This window comes from Gadus chalcogrammus, chromosome 16 (assembly GCF_026213295.1).
Source record: "Gadus chalcogrammus isolate NIFS_2021 chromosome 16, NIFS_Gcha_1.0, whole genome shotgun sequence".
Taxonomy (NCBI): Eukaryota; Metazoa; Chordata; class Actinopteri; order Gadiformes; family Gadidae; genus Gadus; species Gadus chalcogrammus.
In genome coordinates, this window is record NC_079427.1 from 14,506,815 (window position 1) to 14,526,115 (window position 19,301).

A 19,301-nucleotide genomic window follows, 5' to 3' on the forward strand; every position below is an offset into this window, starting at 1 on the left:
CTGCGCGAGGACCACCATGGATCTGAATGAAGTTGCTCTGTCGGACTGGGAGATGGTGCTGGAGCTGGACGAGGCCCTGGCCGGCTGGGTCCACCAGGGCCCAGCCAGGGGGGAGTGGGGCTGGGAGTGGGGCTGGGCCGCCTCCGACCTCCAGGACCCCGACTGGGACACGGAGGACCTGCCCGCCGTAAGTGATGCCTCTCCGGATGGGAAAGGCCCCCGAGACACACGATGGGGAACCGAGAGTTGGAAAGTTGTTTTTGCAGAGAAATAACGTGCATTAAGTGGATTTAAGGAAAGGAGTGCTCAGTGTGATCATGGTTAGTGTAGGTCTGCAGCTGCCTCCTTGTACAGGGTCTCTACAGTAAATAACTGACGAGGTATGTCCAGTCACGGCTTGATGAACTCTTCCTGAGCCCATGGTGTATTTCTGTATGGAGGGAGCCATGTGTGACTGACAGAAATACAAGCCAGACTTTCTTAGGTTGCTGTTTGGGAACAAAGGAGCAGTCGTTTTTATTTGTTTACTTTATTGCCTAGCGCTGGTTCCGAGAAAATGCTTTTGTCAATATTTCTCCTCATTAGTCTTGAGAATGCAACCTCCCTTCTATCCCGGTATATTATTGAGGATCTCCTAAACCTTCGTACCGCCAGTCTAGTGGTCATTCTATCTCTGTCATACTATTTGTTGCTCAACTGTCTCCCAAAGCAAAGTTGAATAGATTTATTCCTCTTGTAACAAGAGCTCCTCATCGCTGCTGACTGTACTGCCAGGTCGTCGTTCCTCTTAGCTGTCCTCTTGAAGAATCTGACCCTGACACCTCGAGTCCTTATAACACACAAACTCACAAACAGGGGGACAAAAAAACAATAACTACAACAACTGCAAAGCATCAAACCTCTGCCTTTGCCTTTTATATGACCCAACAATACGCTTCCAATATTCCTCCAAAAAAAAGACCTGTTGTATTTCCCCACGGATATTCTTGGTATGAGAGAAGCTTGGAATGATGTTTGCGGTTTCGATGAACAAAGGCGTCTTTCTTTTGCCTCACGGGGAGAATCGTAGTGCGATGCGGCACCGACTGGGGGGGGGGGGGTTGCGACTTGCCATCAGAAAGTGCTTGGCGCCAGAACCGCATGTTTTGTTGAATGACCCACTTAGGCAAATGTGTGTTTGTATACTTCTTTAGGGAAGCTTTGCTTTGCATCGCTCGGTTGCACCAAACAGTTGGATGCTGAAACACAAAATTGTGCACTTTTGCATGCCCCCCCCACACACACACACACACACACACACACACACACACACACAAATATGATAGCCCACATCCATTCTCAACAGTGTTTGTCAAAACCTCCTCCGTTGTATTGTAGATAACAATGGCGTCCGTGTTGAGGTTTTCACAAACCGCTCACAACGGATAAGTGAGTGAGTGTGTTTGTGTGTGTGTGTGTGTGTGTGTGTGCGCGTGTGTGTGAGTGACGGAATGCAAATACCAAATGAGCACGGTCTGTTTTCGTGGGGGGGGGGGTTCTATGTAAAGAGTCAGCATGAATGCACAAACACCTGTTTCTGTTGTTGTTTTGTTGGCTCTAGGTCCTCAGTCCAACGTACAAGCAGCGCAATGAGGACTTCAGGAAGCTCTTCAAACAGCTGCCTGACACGGAGAGACTCATCGTGGGTATGTGGATACACTCTTCAGCCGTGCGGTGGATAGTCGTGGACTCGTGGGCCTGCATGCTAGCAGGCTGTGGCTAACCCGCTAGCTGTAGTCTGCTAGTAGCAGTCTGTTGATAACGTCACAGTGTGTAAGCAGGCTGAACCGGCAGTCTTTCTCCTACGGGTCAAAAATCAGGGCTGGCTCTGGACTGCCCTAGGAGAGATCAGCTGGGTCTTTTCTACACATGCTGTTATTCACGTTATTCATATCATTAACTAGCGTTCTAACAAAGGTATGTCTCCATCGATCCACCTCGAGACCTCTTTGTACCAGTTCGATAGGGCAGGTCCCCACAGACTCACTGTTACCTGTGGCTATCATGGAGCATAATGAGTAAACCAGTTGGGGGGGACCGCCCTGTGTACACATCAGTGGCCCCCATTGTCCCCATGAGAGGGACGGTGTATTTTATGAACTCACCGCTTCAATGTACACGGAAATCAAGGTTTCTGAATAACCGGGGATCCATAGCCATTCTTCATGTATCGCTGTGATGTCTTCTGTGTTTGTCCTGCAGACTACTCGTGTGCCCTGCAGCGGGACATCCTTCTGCAGGGACGCCTCTACCTCTCAGAGAACTGGATCTGTTTCTATAGCAACATCTTCCGCTGGGAAACGCTGGTATGCGCCCACCTATGAACATTTCGTCATTGTTGTGTCAAATATATATGTGTTTACTATTTGTGCGTCATGTTGGTCGATTTACTTAATTAAATTGTGTGTGTGTGCGTGCGTGTGCGTGTGTGTGTGTGTGTGTGTTGGTGTGTCTGTAGCTGACGGTGCGGCTAAAGGACATCTGTTCTATGACCAAGGAGAAGACAGCACGCCTCATTCCCAATGCAATCCAGCTCTGCACAGACACTGACAAGGTAAATGCCTACAAATAGCTCCATTTCTACTCTACATTCAGACCCCTAGAGGCTAAAGGGAATGGTATTGGAAGATAATGTAATAATAATGTAAATATTATTTTAGTAGTATTTTCAATGTTTATGAATAGGTATAATGTGTTCTCATTCAGACTTGGACTGAAAGGTTAACATTGATTCTCCTGCAGCACTTTTTCACCTCATTTGGAGCAAGGGACCGGACCTACATGATGATGTTCAGACTATGGCAGAATGCCCTGCTGGACAAGGTAAGCCTGCAGATCCCCCTTCCCGCTCATGGTTGGTTCATGCTATGCATTTGCTATTTATCTCCATTATTCAGAAAAAAAAATGTCATAAACCGCTTCACTTAAACTTATTTTTTCTAATGTACCCATCACTTTTGCTCTGAGGATTTGAAATGATTTGTTTGAATGGACAAATGATGAATATATAATCACAGGATTCTTTCCTGTCAAAATCTATTTGAGCAAAATGTGACGGAAAATCATTGAAAATAAATATCTATTCTACCTCTAGCGCCTAGTATAATTATGTGAATCCACGATTACTTAAGAGTATTCCAGTGTTGCCTACCATCTTGTTCTTGCTTGATCTCACCCTCCTGTAGCCCCTGTGTCCAAAAGAACTCTGGCATTTTGTCCACCAGTGCTACGGCAACGAGTTGGGCCTGACCAGTGACGACGAAGACTATGTCCCCCCGGACGATGACTTCAACACCATGGGGTGAGTCCCGTCTCTACAGTTAGGTCAGGCATTCACCACGTTCGCCGCAGTACGTTAGGCAAATTATGCCCAGTGATGAGGGCTTATCCTTTAAAGGGGGAGCCACTTTGTTTGACCTTAACTTGTATCCAGTGATTGTCTGCTGAGGTTTACAGTGAAAGCAGCTCTGTATCCGGTCATGCTAGCTGCACTGTTATTGACAGCATTCAGTGTGTTCTTTTGATCTTTCAAAGAAATCGGACCGCGTCCAAAACGTTGCTTTGATGAAGAATTGATGAGCAGCTGAGTGTCTCCGTTTTGGCCTTCTCCCAAACTCTCTTCCTCCCACAGGTTCTGCGAGGAGATCCCCAACGAGGAGTCGGAGCTCAACAACGACAACTCCTCCAAGAGCAGTGCGGACGCCAGGCCGGACGCCAGCCCCCTGCCCCCGCACAGGAAGCTGCTCCCCAACAGCAGCCTGCTGTCCGGCACCAACGACCCCGGCCTCACGGTGAGTCCACGGCCAAAGGTCCAAACACCAGCCCCATAATCATCTTGACCTTCGATTTAGTTCCACTTTCTATTCCATCTGAGGTTCCCTCCGTCTGAGCCCTGTCAAACTGTGGGGCGGGGTGGTGTCCACCTCAACCAATCGCTAAGAAGATGCAGATTTTCTTCAAAATGTCTTTAATAGTAGAATTCATAACTATACAGACACTTTAACACTAGAAGCATCGGCACCACTGAACTACTTTTCGACCACTGCGTTCAATTTGATCTCTTTGAATGCTTTTGTTGTAGTGACAACAAGACACCACTAGATGGTACAGTGTGCTTCACTGCTGCCAGCAGCTGAGGTCGACTCCTGTCTGCTTTTGACAGGCATTGGACAAATAAACTCAGCATGACCTTCCTTTATTATACATATGCTTGTAATTTACTAGTAAAGTAAAGAAGGGTTTTCCTTTCTAGCAAATCCAAATAGTTTGGAATGCATCATACAATAGGCTCTTTGAGTTCAATGTATTGTGTATTGCATTTCAGTATTTGGTCTAAAGTTGTTTGGTACGAATGAAGGGCTTACTCAACACTCTATCTCTCTCCCTCTCCCTCTGTCTCTCCCTTTCTCCATCTCCATCCCTCTCTCTCTCTCTCTCTCTCTCTCTCTCTCTCTCTCTCTCTCACCCTTCTTTCCTATATGTCCCTGTGTCTCTCGCCCAGTTTGACCTGCCGGGAGACGAGTTTGCAGACTGCCTGCCTGAGGGGGAGCTCCTGGGGCTGCCGCTGGCGGCGGACATGAGGGTGGGCCTGGAGGGGGGCCTGCCGGCGGGCCCCGCCCCCTCGCCCTCGCTGGACTTCAACGACAACGACATCCCCACCGAGCTCAGCGACTCCTCGGAGACGCACGACGAAGGTGAGCCCGCCATGTTCCACGGAGAAGGGGCGCTTTAATGACGCATTGCTTCAGGAGGGGTGCCATATAAAGGAAATCCTTTATTAGGGTGCCAAGCACAAAGTGCTTAGAAATATTTCCAAACAATGCAATAGGGCCACCAAATGGTGATTTTTTTGTTTTTTTTATTAAACCTTTTTTTTTACCAGGAATAATCGCATTGAGATTCAGAATCTTTTTTACCTGGGAGCCTGACCAAGACAGCATATACTGTAGTTCAATATAAAATATGAAACAGAAAAAGACAATAGGCAATTTAACATAATCTCAGCATGACCAGCAACGTTTAATGTGCATTTAGTACTCAAATAGTCCTTAATCCTAGTTTTAAACTGTTTAATTTTTGGAATGGAGTCTAATATAAGATGACTCTGCAGTTAACATAATACATAAGACAAAAGCAGGACATTGAATCATTCAATCCACAATAATAAATAAGGAACCTCCTGGGACTATGGCATGAAATATCAGCCGTCACAGGACAGGTTTTTTTCGTATCGCATGCTCCCAGAATGTCGATTGTCCAATCGCAGGGCCGAACGCGCGCGAGGCTACCCACAATCCCTGGCCCTTGATGGCTAGAACAGCGGCAGGTGACCAAAGCACCGCAGGTTCTCTTGACACACAGGCACACATTTGACCAGGCCCGGCCCGAGGATTGAGAAGCGAGAACCTGAGTGAGCTTCCAGAAGAAGAGAGACTGGCCGGTCATTACCAGAGACCCCACGAGCTCCCAGCCAGCAAGATGGTGCTGTGGGAACCCACACACGGGCGTCGATCACGAGGGCGTCCCATGCCAACATACGTGCACTGAGGAAAGATGTAGCAGCAGAAAACACAGGCGCACTATCCAGCTGCATGGAGGATCAAGAAGATTTGAAACCCCGCTGGAGGAGTCGTCCCAGGACGGCCTGGAGAGAGGAGCTTCGGACTTCATGTTTGGGTGCATTATCTCCCACTGTAGACAATGGGAGATGATGCCTGAGCCCCCAGACTTTGCCGATGGTTCTTCAGAGTGCTTCTGTTATGTCCTTCCAAAGTTCTCGTAAATGAGCACAAGTAGGGAGACCGCAGCACTTCTCCTAATCAACTCTCCACCGTGAGACCGTTATTGTGTTCCATGGATTTTTTCCCATGGTGTCATTGGTGGGAACGACTCTTGGTCCACTCTCACTGAACCCACAAATAGCCGTTGCCAGAAGTGCATGTAGTGATTCAACCATCTCAACTTGATCTCCAACCTGCACTTCAAACTTGGTATATCGTTAATAGAACAAAACTTTTATCCAAGCCAGTTCCTAGAACGACGTTCACAAAATCGTTATATGGTCTATAACCGTGTGAATCCAGATCTTCGGTAATACTGTGGTAATAAATGAAGGTTTAACATTTATAGAAGCAAAATATCAAAATCGAATAATTTGATTTATATTAATAAAAAATATTAATTAATATCTGAATATTAAAAATGTATAGCTTTTAATAAAAAATAAAAAAGTGTTACTTGTGGTCACCATTGGCACACATCTGCGTCCTCTCACAGCTTCAAAATTGGTATAGCGTTAATAGACAATTGATTGAAGTTGCAGACTTTGGACGGCCATATTTTCTGACCCCTTTCTTCTACAGTCAAGAAATCCTGTAGACATATGTCTCTCCTAATGTTGAGCGCATCTTCCTAGGAAAACAAGAACCTGAAACAAAATTAGCCAAATCAATGTTAGGTGACAAAAGGAGGGGTTAACTTCAGTCAATCATCACCAAACTTTGTGTACTTAAAGAAGCAAAGGTTGAGGTTAACCAGGCTAAAGTTCATCAAAAAAGGCCAATAGGGGGCGCAGACGCTTTTAACCTAAATGACTTACAGTGAGTGGAGATAAATGTTGCTGAGGGGCAGGTTGTTAGTAAGCATATTCATCAGAGATGCCTAGACAGAGGCTGTGGACATTGGCAATCAACCCAAAACCTTTCAGCTACCAACTGGACTAACCCCCCACCCATATAGAAACCAGCTCATTGGTTGGTCGACTATGCAAGGTAACATCTTTGTGTGTGTGTGTGTGTGTGTGTGTGTGTGTGTGTGTGTGTGTGTGTGTGTGTGTGTGTGTGTGTGTGTGTGTGCGTGTGCCTGTGCGTGTGCGTGTGTGTGTGTGTGTGTGTGTGTCAGGTGAGGTGCAGGCCTTCCACGAGGACCTGCACGGCAGACAGTACATCAACGAGGTGTACAAGTTCAGCGTGGACAAGCTGTACCACATCCTGTTCACCGAGTCCCAGTTCATGAGCGACTTCATGGAGCAACGCCGCTTCTCCGGTCAGAACTTAATCCTCATCCTGTGTTCATGAACTCTTGCTCAAAAGAAATGTCTTGTCTGAATTCACGTTAAAGGTGACATACTGTATAATACCACCAGGTGTGAGTGTGATTAGCCGCTACAAGCCGTTTTGAAAATCTGCCTCTTCTGACATCACAAGTCCACAAAGATGTATGAAAAATAGATGAGCAACGTTTGCTGCAGTCGACTGGGTAGGCTGGTAGACTGATCTATCCAGCACACATCTAGGTGGACCCGCCCACAGTTTATGTCAGAAGAGGCAGATTTTCAAAATGCCCCCCCCCCCCCCCCCCCCTCCCGGTGTCTCCTCTGCAGAGGTGGTGTACCATCCGTGGAAGAAGGACGAGGCGGGGAACCAGACCCGGGACATCATGTACACCATCTCTCTGTCCAACCCTCTGGCTCCCAAGACGGCCACTGTCACGGAGACGCAGGTGGGTCCTCCTGCTCCGTCCTCTCCGTTGACAGCCAAACAAACTCCCCTCTCAAATGTGGTAGAGACTGCTATGCTCCCTCATTGGTCCCAAAGTCTTTCCAATGACAGCTTGCCACAAAAAATGTAATAGTCTCCTCCTATCAGTCAGTAATGCTGTTGGCTTTATTCATCTCAAAGTCCCTCAAATTACGATATAATAGGAAAACTCTTCACTCAAACTTCCAATAACTGTTTCAGGTCTTCAGGTTAGGGTTGGGATTAAGTCCCATGGATTAGCCCTTTGTTTCCTGATTAACCCTTTGTTTCCTTTTGTTTTGGGGCCAGACTCTGTATAAGGCCAGCCAGGAGAGCGAGTGTTACATCATCGACGCGGAAGTCATCACGCACGACGTGCCCTACCATGACTACTTCTACACCCTCAACCGCTACATGATCACCAGGGTGGCCAAGAACAAGTGCCGGCTGAGGTAAGCACAGTGGAGGGGTGGTGCTGCTTGTTTCACATAGCTGTGTCTGTGTGTGTGTGTGTGGGTCTGTGTGTGTGTGTGTGTGTGTGTGTGTGTGTGTGTGTGTGTGTGTGTGTGTGTGTGTGTGTGTGTGTGTGTGTGTGTGTGTGTGTGTGTGTGTGTGTGTGTGTGTGTGTGTGTGTGTGTGTGTGTGTTGGAGCATGGAATCTAGCGTCATGACTGGGAAACATGTTATGTGTTTGCTTTGGAGCATAACAACCAACTCACACTACAGAGGTATTCCACTACCGTTGATAGTTTAACCCTATCGGTTCTTTATTTGTATCGACTGAGCTTGGATTTTGATATTGGTCTTTTCATTATTCTCTGTGTGTCTCCTTTCCTCTCTCACCCTGCAGGGTGTCGACAGAGCTGTGCTACAGGAAGCAGCCGTGGGGGCTGGTGAAGGGTTTCATTGAGAAGAACTTCTGGAGCGGCTTGGACGAGAATTTCCGCCATCTTGGTATGGATCGGTGTGTCGCTGATGTTTAGTTATCATTTTTTCTGAGCCACATTTGATTGGGATATCAAAGTAGACTTTATCACAGGATTTATCCTTGTTATTGGCCAGATAGAAGCTAAGAATCAAGGAATCTCAGTGACCTAGAACATCTTGTGTTCTGTTGTAGAAGGGCATAGAGGCGCACTCTTTTGACTGCTTGATTCCTTATCCCGGTGTGTTTTGGGTGAGTTTTCACTTCTGTGTGATAGAGTTAGTGCGTGTCGTTTGAGTCCCTTCCCAACCCGGGCATATAGGACAGCCGTGACGTTGGTAAGTCTGGGCTGTAAGTCTCTCAAGACAAACGAGACGCATGGACGGTTTCTATAAAACCTCCAGCCTACACCTCTGAGTGTGGCCGGGTTAACCCCCAATCCCCCTGGTATCTTGATTGTTCCAAAATCCTTATATCTGGTTCAGAACCTGGATCCTTTGTTGGGTCACCGGTCAGGGCGCATAGCATTTCAGTCCTGATCGCAGCAACCCAGGTTCGATTCCTGCCCGTGGTCCTTTGCTGCATGTCCTCCCCTCCATCTCCCAGGCCTTCCTCTCCGTCTCCCATTATAATTAATCGTTAATTTTTTTTTTTATCTGGATCCGCTTCCTCTAAAAGTGCGTGGCTACCTAAATACAGACCTGCAGGCAGTTTTAAAAAAACGATCTGCCCCGGCCACTCGCCCCTCCGGAAACCCCCCCCCCCCACCCCCGCCTGACCCCCTCCCGCCCTCCCCCCCAGAGATGAGGCTGTCCAAGGCGGAGGAGGAGCTGCTCAGCGAGTCCCTCCGGCCCTCGCCCAAGGCCAAGGTGGGGAAGGGCGCGGCGGCACGGCGCCGGCAGCGGCCGCTGGTCCACCTGCTGGGCCTGGATGAGGCGCTCGGCCCCGTGACCACGCCCGCCGCCGCCGACGTCCTCCACCGCATCAAGCAGGTGGCGGGCTCCACCCAGACGCGGCGCCAGAGCCCCCAGCACCACCACCTCCCCCACCTGCCCCACCTGCTGCCCAGCGGGCTGGCCCTCTACAGCGTCTCCAAGCTGCTGGTCGTTATCAGCTTTGTGTGAGTCTCCCCCGGCACGCACACATGCGCGCACTTGCACACACACACTTGCACACACACACACAAACACACACACACAGACACACACTCAATTGATCCAGTGAAAAAGCCTCCCTTTTATAGTTTGTGAAACCGAAATTGGGAAACAGAAGCAGGAATCAGGATGTTATTCGGCTGACCGTACGTCACCTTACAGCCGAAGCAATTCCACTCCATCATCAATCTTAGTTCCTAATGTGTCTTGTAATGTTACGTGCACCTCGAGTGTAACGCCCCCTTCCTCTCTCTCTCTCTCTCTCTCCCTCTCGCTCTCTCTCTCTCTCTTTTCCCTCTCGCTCGCTCTTCTCTTCCTTCCATCGCCCTCCGTAGGATCTGTCTCAGGTACATATTTCAGTGGCTAATTACTTAGCGTCACAGGGTTCATTCTGTTTGGGATTTACGAGGACAGCACTTACAGAGCCATACCGGGCGTCATTTAACGAGGCTCGTTAAGGTGATGTACACACCGCGGGGTCTCTGGGTAATTAGCTCCGCCTCTTTCCCCCTTCAGCTTGGTTCTGCTGGTGCTTCTCAATGCCATGCTGTTCTACAAGCTGTGGAGGCTGGAGTACTCGGCCCAGTCACTGCCCACCTGGCAGGGCCTGCGACTCCATGAAAGGTAGGAGGAGGAGCCCTTCATGCTAATGCATCTGGGTCTTTCATTTGTTTGCTGTTTTAAACGGTCGGTATCATCACATGCACACGCTCACATCTGTATACACCCGCACACGTTCACGGACATACATGTGCACATTCACACACAGTCCGTTCACACATTCACATATCTCCAGATGTGTGCACATCTGGACTCTCAGCCGCCTCGATCTGAATTCAGTAGAACCCAACAAATTCCTAAGCATGTGTTTACAATCTCACAATGAAATGCTTCGTCAGCCTTGTCCTAATGATATTTATTTTTCGTGTGTGTGTGTGTGTGTGTGTGTGTGTGTGTGTGTGTGTGTGTGTGTGTGTGTGTGTGTGTGTGTGTGTGTGTGTGTGTGTGTGTGTGTGTGTGTGTGTGTGTGTGTGTGTCCAGTAAACTGCCTCAGACCCAGGTGGAGTGGGCACAGCTCCTGGAGTCCCAGCAGCACTTCCACGATGCTGAGCTGCAGAAGTGGAGAGAGATCATCAAGTCTTCGATGGTGCTACTTGACCAGGTACCGGAGCACAGAGCCCCCCCTGTTCACAAACCACTACTCCTTCAGCTTTTAGCTTTAAAGTCAACAGTAGATCCATGGCTTTATAGTTTAGATCTAAGATGAGGCCTTCGGCCATTGCTTATTGTATGAAATTCTAAACAATGGCTTATTAGTGTACATATGTAAGCATATGTCCCATATATATAGCATATGTCTCAGTGTGGGGACCTGTTTACATTACAAACGTGAACTTGAATCAAGTACAAGCAACCCTTGTGTCATACTGTTTTAGATATACAAAACATTGTTAATTCTGATTATGATTTATAAAGCATAATGATGATTCAATGCAACAATGCTTCCTTGCTCTGCCTATATGTCTAGCAATCTCTCTCTGCTCTCTTATCTATTTCTCCTCTCAATCTTTCTCTCCCCTCCTCTCTATCGCTATCTCTCCTCATCCTCATCTCTCTCTCTCTCTCTCTCTCTCTCTCTCTCTCTCTCTCTCTCTCTCTCTCTCTCTCTCTCTCTTCCTCCTACTCCTCCTCCTCCTCTTCTCTCTCACTTTCTCTCTCTCTCTCCTCCTCTCTCTCACTTTCTCTCTCTCTCTCTCCTATTCTCGCTCCCTATTTATCTCTCTCTCTCTCTCTCCAATTCTCACTCCCTATTTATCCCTCTCTCTCTCCCTGTGCTCTCCCAGATGAAGGACTCTCTACTGAACCTGCAGCGAGGCATCGGGTTAAGGGACTACAGCTCGGAGGCGGAGGAGAAGCGTAGTCGATACCACTGACGCGCCGCCCCCCTCCCGGCCCCGCCCCCCTCTTGCCCCCCTCGCTAGGCCCCGAGGGCATGGGTTACCCTGACCCGATATAGGACCGGTTCTGTCGGTGGACCAGCACACAGGCCGCGGCAACGGGACAGACATGGGAAAGGGCGGGACCAGAGGCCGGCCAGGGGTTCCAATCAGAGACCACCCAGTGGGAGATGGAGGCTCACAATTGAGAGCCACTCCCCTCCCCCTCCTACAGGTCAGAGTTCACAGTCCCCCCCCATCCCCAACGCAGGCATGTACGGCACAAAGTGGTCTCTCCCCCCCTCCCCATCAGCACTGCGGCATTGTGGGAAGGCGCCGGGTTCGGCTGTACACCCGTGACAACACAGTTGTGACGCCTACTTCCTGCTCTGCTCTTCTACTTTTTGTGTGCGTGCGTTGTCGTGGTTTTCTTTTCATTAAAGAACATACTGCTGGAAGCCAATGGCTATGGGAAAAGAGAGAGAGTGAGAGGGAGAGAGAAGGAAAACTGCTGCATGCCTATTGAGCTTTACTTGGCTCCTCCCTCGATTGAGTGTTACCATGGCTCAGGGCTAACACAATATAAAATGAGAAGAGCAGAACAAGAGCAGAGCCAGTCAAGGAGATGATGGGTCCTTTCAAAAGTATTATGGGCTTTCTACAATCTTTAGACTGTTCCAAACCAATTCTACCCCTAGAGGTTCTCGCTGCAGTGTCCCTTTTATTTTAGGGTTTGTTTGTTTTTGTTGGGGGTTTATTTTTTTCCTTTCAACTCCAGGCCAGTAGAGTGTGCTGCAGAGCCAGGTTTATTGTCAGAGGGACAGAAAGATGTACGTTTTAGTATTGTAGAAGGTATCTCAGTTCCGCTTATCAATCCCTACTGCCTTGTTTGAGCCTGGGCCCCGTACGGTCTATATTAAGGGCTGGTTCCCTGTATAGCCGGGGCCGAGGTGGTTGTGTTCAAATATTTATACTGAGATCCTTTTAGGTTACACTTTTAGACTGAATGTATTGGCTGCAGAGACGCTTTATCGGTTTGCATTGTTTTATCGTTTTAGTTAGTTTCACAATCCAAAACAAACCACAGGAACGCTCCTGTTTAGTTGCTGAACGGATCACTAAACAGGAACTAGGATTTTTTTACATTTTATTTTATAAACAATTCATACAGATATCTTTTCACAATCATGTTCTTAGGTCCTAGGTTATTTTCTAATATTTTGACTGAATCCTGACGTCAGGCCGAGTTGCATTTCTATGATCTACGCCCGCGTTAGCAGAGCGCCAGCGCCAGACCAAGTGGCTTGAGATTGCACGCTTGTCTCCGCCGCACCCCTCTTCCCAGAGAAGAGGTTGTATGCGGACGGCAACATCGGAATTCATCTTGTTATTAGATTGGCTGAAAGGGATATTACAGCCGGTCAAGCTGGGGAGGGGACCTGTGTTTTATTACTAAACTGTGATTATATCTCTATAATATGTTGTAAATTAGAAAGAATTCTATGGATATATTTGAAATATATACCTATATTTCATTATTTAATATATTTCCAAATATATAAACATGACTTATATTTATTGTTAATTTATGTATATAGGAAAGCTATCAAGAGTTCTAGACCAGTTAAAGAATTTCTAACATTAAAGTGGTCTCTTTTGAGGTGCATGCCAGATATGTCTGTGACATGTCTAGTGTGCACGTTTGTCTGTGTATTTGCTTGAGCGTGCGTGTGTGTCTACCTGTGTGTCTACTTGTGTGTTTGTGTGTGTGCGCGTGTGCGTGTCTATGTGTGTGTGTGTGTGTGTGTGTGTGTGTTATATGTAACATTTGTATCATTCCACACTGGTATGTCTCTGGATAATTCATTACTGGCACGTGTAGCCAAATTGCCTTTGGATGCAGCCTTGCAGTAGCCCTGACCAGGCTATGGTTTACAGTCAAAGAGTTTTGTTCCAAAATGGAGATGTCCTCTATATATCGAAGGGCGCATCGGAGCAGGCAACTACTGTCGAAACATTGCTGATTGCAAAAGAAAGGAAAAATCACTATTTGTAATCGTGCTTTATGCTTATATAAACCTTTAAAATCAATATACCTTCAGGTACTTCTTTTGCTTTTAGCACTAAAAATGGCTACGCTGCATTTTGGAAATAAACTCTTCAATCAGCCCCTACGGGTCACTTCCTGTCCACACCAGTACCATTTTGGGGCATTTTCCAATGAAAAAGCTCACTAACTACATGAGTGATAATATTCTTTCTTAGCCGCTTTAAAAACGGTCTGTCTTGGATGGATGGACGGATGCGACGAGAGCATGAGATGGAATGTAACCACATAGAATATGTACTCTTCACAAAATGTCATTCAATTCAATTGTCTATGGTGTATGAGGAGCATGGGAAAGGGGTTTGGGCAATACCCCAAGGGAAGCTATTTCAGCCCAAGAAGTCTCTCAGCCAAGGAGGAGTTCCAACCTTCTGAAACCTTCCTGGTATTACAAAATAACTAAAAAGAAACGCACTTTATGGATAGTCCAAAAGTAAAAATGAAAGAGAGTTGGGAGTGTATATAGATTAGAGATGAATGCAGTGCTAGGGAGCTCAGCCCCAATGTATCATCATAGATAATACCACAAACGTACACAATCAAAAGTCTGAATCATTTGCTTTTGGCTGTTCAATTCTTAGTTGTTTTAATTATTTGCCCATGTTCTAATATTGTAATAACTATATTCTTAAAATTCAGTTTTATTCTTCCAAAAATAGATTGGTTTCACAAAGTTACTTGTGAACTGCCTGATAATATTGAACAGGTCCAAATGACACCCTTTGGGATATCAACCTGGGTCGCGGTGGGAGGGGGAGGAGGCAGGAGGAGAGCCTGAGTTAATGACACCATTGTTGTATAGTGCCTGCCACAGTCATGTTACTGAATGAATGAATGAAACCAGTGAACGCATGCTTCAGGGCTGAACCCCTTTGGTGGGCTTCTGTTTTAAATTGTATTTTAACACGGCAGTTACAATCTGTGAATGACGCTGATCTACGAACAAGAGAGTACAGAAATATAGAAATCCCCTTCACAAACATGCTTGAAGGCATGTTTCATTATTTTATAAATATAAATATAAATATATATATATATATATATATATATATATATATATATATATATATATATATATAGTAAAATTGAAATGCTTTGCCAGTTTGTTTCACAGTGTAAGAACATATATTTTTTCAATTGCTTGATCGGTCACTCTAAGAAGCTAAAGAACCATTCCCTTTAGATAAAATGTGGTTGTCCACAGTTGGATAATAAGTATAATACTTTCTGTCCTTCAGGGTTTTAAAATGGGTTGGTTTAATTTATTTCGCCAGCTGGGTTCTATTTTCTAGACCATGCTGTCAAACCATCGATTGAAGTACTGATATGACATAAAGTATTACATTAAGACTGTGACATGTGTGCTGAAAATGCTGCTGTATATGTACAAACAACCAGCCAATCGGAATAAAGCAAGAATATTGTATCCATGACTCTATTACATGTGACCTAGTAGGAAAGACACATGGTATATCTTCATGCGCGGGGAGATGGATTTTTGCATTCTAATAAATGTCCCTTAGCTTGCTATGTTCCTCATTGTAAATTGCACATTGGATAATCCCAGATGTAAATTTATGATTTCATGAAATGTGTATTTTTTTTCTTTTTTCTTTGGCTCTGTTATTCCCTATCTCTTACTTTCTGCTGAGTAGTGTCACACACAATGGTAAGAGAGCTCTGAAGGGACCACCACAGTGGTGCATCCAAGACAACCCATTCCGATACCAGTGCCATGGTTTCATGGCTGGCCCTTCCACAACTTGTACGCACCACTGAAACTAAATTGGGGAATTTCAAAGATAACCGCTGAAATTGTCACTCACATACAACACAGCTCCGGCAACCTTTGGTTTGCCAACACGATAACAAAGACACACCTACCTTTAGGAACATTACCAACCAATCCTGGCAAACTGCAAATGCTGTTTCTCTCAGCGGGTTTCAACAACAAAAGGTGTCGTTGAGCTGGATAAATAATTCTTTGTTTGTTTGTTTATTTGTTTCTTTAGAGTCTGTTTGGATGTCTAGAGAGAACTGTAGTGACTTTATACATGATGTGTATACTATGTTGTGTATATCTGCGGTGTACACTCCACACACTGACAAAAAGTACCCAATCCGCGCTGTGCGCAGGTTCTGACTCACCGATGACTTTGCCTACTAGGGACTATGATGGAGGTGGCTTTCTCATTCATGTGGAGTAAGGGCGGGACACGGGAATTAAAGAATATATATATATATTGAAAATGATCTGTGTGTCAGGTGATTCTGTGTCCTAACATACAGAGTGTGTGTGTGTGATCGGTCAACGCTGTCAACAGGACTGGTATTCTAAGTATTGAGCATAATCTGTTGAAGGATTGAACCATTGTGTTAATAATTAATCATATTGGTATAAACATTTTGGATAGTGTTACCCCACTGCCAAACTTGGACTCAAACAACAAAACTTCTGTCACAGTTCTCCTCATCTCTGCTGAAAATGTGTAGATCTTTTTGTATGAAAACTAGCTAGGGAGGGAATGGTTTGTGGAAGAGGTTACAACTCAATAGGACAACCAGATACAAAATCCCATATTAATTTTCGGCTGCACTTTTTCCAACTAAAACGGATATCAAAGGATCATAAAGTATGCATGTCCAACACAAGAAACTTGTAACCTGGGGACATGGGACCCCACTCAAAGCATGAGAAACTAGGAAAAGAACAGGCAAGAACTTTGTGCGAGCTTGTGTGTAGGTTTATGTTAATAATACAGGACTTAAAAACGAAACAGAAAACGAACATGGCCTCACAATCGCAAAGGCCTCTGAAATAAATTGAACATTGTCACGTAGAGCCTCTAGGAATTAGAGAAAAGGAAAAACATGTTATGCCTGTTAATAGTTAAGTCAATCAGGAGTTTCAGTTTCTGGAGGTCTGGCCTCCTCCAGCTGCTCCTCTAACAATGCCTCATACTGTATTTCAGTATGTTATTATTGTAGAGCGATGTGAAGGACAGTACTAGTTCCCATGTGAGCAGCTTGAGCAGCTTTGATAGCTGAGTCAGCAGCAGGGAAAAGACAACTCTGAAGGAGGAGCCAGACACCAGCACCTGCCAGGGTGCAGTCGAGGCGTGGGTGGGGTCTCCGGCAGGCCTCGGAGGAGGATGTATGGATGGAGGGTACGGTGAGTCTCCAAGACCTTTCTAACCTGCACTTCATGGTCTCTCAGAAAACACAATAGATGGTCTCTCAAAAAGGCCACAAAGAACAGGTAAACCCTGCAATTATTGCATCCGAATTACATCACTGATCATTGTGTTGTGACATCATAAAAGAGCAACTGGTGGGAGTTTGCTGATTGTGGTAAGTTAAAGAGCAAGTGATGGTATGTTCAAATGCAACCCAAAGTCTGTGCTGGATAGATGAGCCACGTTTACTTCAGTCCAATGGGCAGGCTGGCAGACTGATCTATCCAGCACACATCTAGATGGACACGCCAACTTGTGATGTCATAAGGGGCAGATTTTCGAAACGGCTTCTAAGGTAATTACATTACTTCCATCCAATTAGCTTCCCTTTTTCATTCATTGCAAAAAAAATTTGAAAGTTAAACCCGCTATTAGCAATGAACTATTATGAGATTTCAAGCGGTTAATTGGAATTTCTATGCATAAATGCATACACATAACATTGTTCCCGAATCACGAATGTATTGATTACAAATCTTCCTATTTGTATGATGTGGTAAAACTGATTTCCAATAATCATTTGTTTTCCCTGCAAATGACCAACTGTCCTGGCTGATCCGCAGGGGCGAGGTCTCCACTGTGAGCGCAACCAGGGGGGATGGGCTCTTCTCAATGAATGTATAAAAAGAACGCTATACGCGCTTCCGGGTTGCACTCTAAACATCCAATGAGAGCCGAGGGTGAAATTGCTGGGGCCGGATCAGAACCAAGTGAATCTCTCCCTGTGATGGCCACTGGCGGTGGGCGGAGCCTCGTCCTATGTTTGACAGCTATACATAATAACGTATAGCGCATAGTGTGAGGAAAACCATGCTGCTCCTAGGTTACAATGCCACCAGCGATGGAACGATGCGTATGACGACTCCTCGTTGATTTAAAGAAACATAAAACAACAACAGTGTATACACCATGTTGTAAATAGCCAGGACATCTTTCTTACTGCGTCGATTGAAAATGCACCGCGCGTTCTCCTTCCCCATCACCGTTGAACGAAGTCGCACCAAGGACCGTCTGGAGGCGAGCCTTGCCGGGATATGCGAGTTGGAGCTCCGCAAGCAGAGGCAGGAATGCCTGGTCCTTGGGGCGCTAGCTCTTGGGGACTCCATGCCCCAGAATTCATACAAGAGTGATATGGCATGTTTCAGCAACTGGGGCCAGGAAAACTTGACATTGAGGCGTCAACTGGTAAGTTTGAATGGTTGATTAGTTTGCTCTTTTTCTTTTTTACAAACATAGTTTAGGCAGCTTTGTCGTTTAAGTAGGCTACATTCAACACTCGAGTATTATAAATACAAATGGTAGGCTAAGTGCCCCCAATCAGCCTGACCGTTAAACGACACTGGGCTTAGGGTCTTGGGGTCTTTTGTGTGTAAGCGAAGAAGTTGCTTGCCTGGATTCAAAGCTCTCCATCTGAAAGGATGCGATGCGTGTCTACCCCATGAGATTTACGCCTGTGGAACCGCGTTAGGGGGTGGAGCCCCCGTCCTTAGTGGCGTAAGCCTCTTTAATAGCCCATTGTTCCCTAAACATGGGCTTTTACTCATTTTACTACTTAACCAGCACTTATTAATGTCCTCTTCAGATCATAAATGACGTACATTAATCGTGGTCATCAAGTTATGCTTTTAGGTTAAACTTAATTTGTAATGCCTTTCTAATTATTCACATACACACACAAGCACCTTCATAATGGATGGTAAAGTGTGAGAAGTTTTGAGTTATTCTTGTGTTGTTCGCAAATAAAGTGAATGAAATATGAACAGAAACAGACCTACAATAAATTGCTCCTGTTAATAACGTTTTATTTTTTGGTAATAACATTGAACGATTATTTTGCAACAGATGTTTTGTCTCTTTCTTGAATTTGAAACTCAGTCAATGTAGTGATGATGTTACATTATTTATTCAGCATTAAACCCATATAGCCCGTTACACAATAAATTCTTAATTTGAAATGTTTACTTTCTGAGTGATGTTCTCATCTTTTGAAAAGCGTTGCAGGAAAAGTTAACGCTTGACAGAGCAGCACAAGAAACAGCTTTCTCCTGCAGAAATCGAATCAAGTTTATGTTTGATTTAATTGTACTTCCTTTGTTGCTGCTGTTGAAACATACATACCTCTTCAATTCCTCAATTGGTTGGGGGCGAACTTGGTTTATTGTAGTGTAATGCACTTATGTGCATTATTTTTGGCGCAGTGCTATAGCTGTCTCAATATTGCTGGGAAAGGGCGAGAAAGAAATTAAATCAGCCACCTCCCGCTTCTCTCATCCGCTTTTCTCCTCCCTTCTTTACACTCCGCCGAGAGCATAACAATGGGCGCATATGGACCAGAATACTAATGACGACTAGCACGCCCCCAGCGAAGCAGCGCGAGGGGAACCTG

General features: G+C 45.7%; 2 protein-coding genes across 10 annotated transcripts in view; both read left to right on the forward strand.

The window, feature by feature from the left end:
* gramd1bb (GRAM domain containing 1Bb) overlaps window positions 1-17,436 on the forward strand; it is a 106,170-nt gene extending 88,734 nt beyond the window's left edge. For 6 of the 9 annotated variants that reach the window (XM_056610388.1, XM_056610383.1, XM_056610385.1 and 3 more), the window contains 15 exons: window positions 1,601-1,685; window positions 2,242-2,345; window positions 2,498-2,593; window positions 2,782-2,862; window positions 3,225-3,340; window positions 3,671-3,830; window positions 4,541-4,733; window positions 6,940-7,083; window positions 7,421-7,539; window positions 7,866-8,008; window positions 8,407-8,510; window positions 9,283-9,601; window positions 10,152-10,259; window positions 10,677-10,797; window positions 11,480-17,435. In XM_056610388.1, the coding sequence (XP_056466363.1) occupies window positions 1,601-1,685; window positions 2,242-2,345; window positions 2,498-2,593; window positions 2,782-2,862; window positions 3,225-3,340; window positions 3,671-3,830; window positions 4,541-4,733; window positions 6,940-7,083; window positions 7,421-7,539; window positions 7,866-8,008; window positions 8,407-8,510; window positions 9,283-9,601; window positions 10,152-10,259; window positions 10,677-10,797; window positions 11,480-11,569 (1,983 nt within the window). In that variant the 3' untranslated portion in view covers window positions 11,570-17,435. Of the gene's footprint in view, window positions 1-1,600; window positions 1,686-2,241; window positions 2,346-2,497; window positions 2,594-2,781; window positions 2,863-3,224; window positions 3,341-3,670; window positions 3,831-4,540; window positions 4,734-6,939; window positions 7,084-7,420; window positions 7,540-7,865; window positions 8,009-8,406; window positions 8,511-9,282; window positions 9,602-10,151; window positions 10,260-10,676; window positions 10,798-11,479 lie in introns of all 9 variants that reach the window. The other 3 variants (XM_056610390.1, XM_056610389.1, XM_056610382.1) reach the window with 2 other exon arrangements.
* Window positions 17,437-17,722: 286 nt separating this feature from the next.
* LOC130406726 (dapper homolog 3-like) overlaps window positions 17,723-19,301 on the forward strand; it is an 11,031-nt gene continuing 9,452 nt past the window's right edge. Inside the window, exon 1 of the mRNA XM_056612413.1 lies at window positions 17,723-18,100. Within this exon, the coding sequence (XP_056468388.1) occupies window positions 17,870-18,100 (231 nt within the window). The 5' untranslated portion in view covers window positions 17,723-17,869. The remainder of the gene's footprint in view (window positions 18,101-19,301) is intronic.